This window comes from Trichoderma reesei (genome assembly GCF_000167675.1).
Source record: "Trichoderma reesei QM6a unplaced genomic scaffold TRIREscaffold_5, whole genome shotgun sequence".
NCBI classification, from domain to species: domain Eukaryota; kingdom Fungi; phylum Ascomycota; class Sordariomycetes; order Hypocreales; family Hypocreaceae; genus Trichoderma; species Trichoderma reesei.
This window is the reverse complement of record NW_006711152.1, coordinates 1,725,525-1,727,059: the sequence shown is the minus strand read 5'-3', so window position 1 is coordinate 1,727,059 and position 1,535 is coordinate 1,725,525. Positions and strand designations below refer to the sequence as shown.

Below are 1,535 nucleotides of genomic sequence, written 5' to 3'. Positions count from 1 at the left end.
GTATACCGAAAATTCCATCAAAGATCCGGCGCAGGACGTGGCAAGGCTTGAAAGTTACATCACGACTTGGTCAACCTTGTCTTTAAAAGTGTAAGCATACCTTACTTCGTCTTCAGGTGAAATTCAAAACCAGCCGCATGTTTCTTTGTGAGTGGCTATGTGGGGGTACTGCGAGGCCTTTGCGGTTCTGGAACATGCTTGATTACGTCCAATCTCTGGCATAGTGGTTGGTCCCTTGTAGCGAGTGTTGCCCCCGTTTTATTGTGATGAACAACTTATTATCAGCTGATGAGCCAATCCATACGTCGGGCTTCTAGTATTCCAATTCACTTGATGATGAGTCTCATTATCTTACATGAGGCTGATCTTACTGTGTTCAAGAATCAATGTCTTTACAAGTAAAGGTCAAGGAGGTAATCCATACATTACACCGCTGTAGTATCTGCGGGCTGTGACATGATTGCAGAAGAGGGTAATACGCCAAGTCTGGTAAAGTGACTGCGAATTGTCTAGAAGCGAGTGTGTCAACTCTATAGTCCGCAGACATGTACTCGTAACGATCAGTATCATAGAAGAAACTATGCCAGACTGTAGAGGCGTTCGAAAACCACTCTGGCCACTCAAGCAGTCTTCATATTTCGGAATGTAATTGTATTCACTAATAGGCGGCCTACCTCAAACCTACGAATTGGAGGCCAGAGTTGACTACTGTGCATGATCCAAGGTTCAGTAATTATGAACAGTATGCAGATGAGCTACACCGCTGATAGTTCGAGTGACTACCGTACATAGAAACTGTAGGGGCATAGAGACCGAAACGCAGCAATCATTCTCAAAACACGAACGCCACTCGCTCCCCCGCTGCTTTTGTCTTAAGCTCGCCAACAAAGTCTTCGTCACAGCAACCATGCCCGGCGGTCCACAGACAAGGGCCTTGCTTCCATCCTCGCCGGTCAAAAGGCAGCATTTCTTTCGTCACAAAGCCTGACTCAGAGTTTCCACTCGGCCAAATACTAGCACTTCAAGACAGTAGTAATCCTTGAAGATCCCTTGATAAGGCTTTACAAATCTATCCGGCTCCTGTCGTAGAAGAGCGTCCTCTTCTGTCCGGTTGGCGTAAATAAGGCCGAGCTGGGCGGTGCCGCGGCCCCTTTCGCAGATGGTCCTGATGATCTGGAACGTGGGCGTGACGCCCGTCCCGCCAGCTACTATCCCCATCTTCCTGCACAAGTGGCGTGAGTGCCGCAACGCTCCCTTGGGGCCTCTGAAAGCGAACTCTATCGCCGACGTGGAGGTTGGCTAAGTTAGCCGTTGGTCATCTTGCCTTTGGGGCATATCTTACGAGCAGCTCCATCGTCTTGTCCAATAGCTTGTCGAACAACGACTGGGGTTAAGACGCTCAAGTCAAAACCCCCAGCAAGCTCACGGTCCTCGGGAAGTACATCAAAGAGGCACAGCATCGCCATGATTCATTCTTCCACTCGCACCGCCAAAACTGATCTCTGCCGGGAGGCTACAGAATGGCAAAGCAACTC

The 1,535-nt window shown here is 49.2% G+C and overlaps 1 protein-coding gene across 1 annotated transcript; it reads right to left on the bottom strand.

Annotated features, from left to right (window-relative positions):
- Positions 1–1,023: 1,023 nt before the first annotated feature.
- TRIREDRAFT_33949 (uncharacterized protein) lies at positions 1,024–1,272 on the bottom strand (the record flags this gene model as incomplete). Its single annotated transcript, XM_006963497.1, has 1 exon — positions 1,024–1,272. A coding segment is annotated over one exon (249 nt), but the record flags the coding sequence as incomplete, so codon positions are not given.
- Between the last annotated feature and the right edge of the window lie 263 nt (positions 1,273–1,535).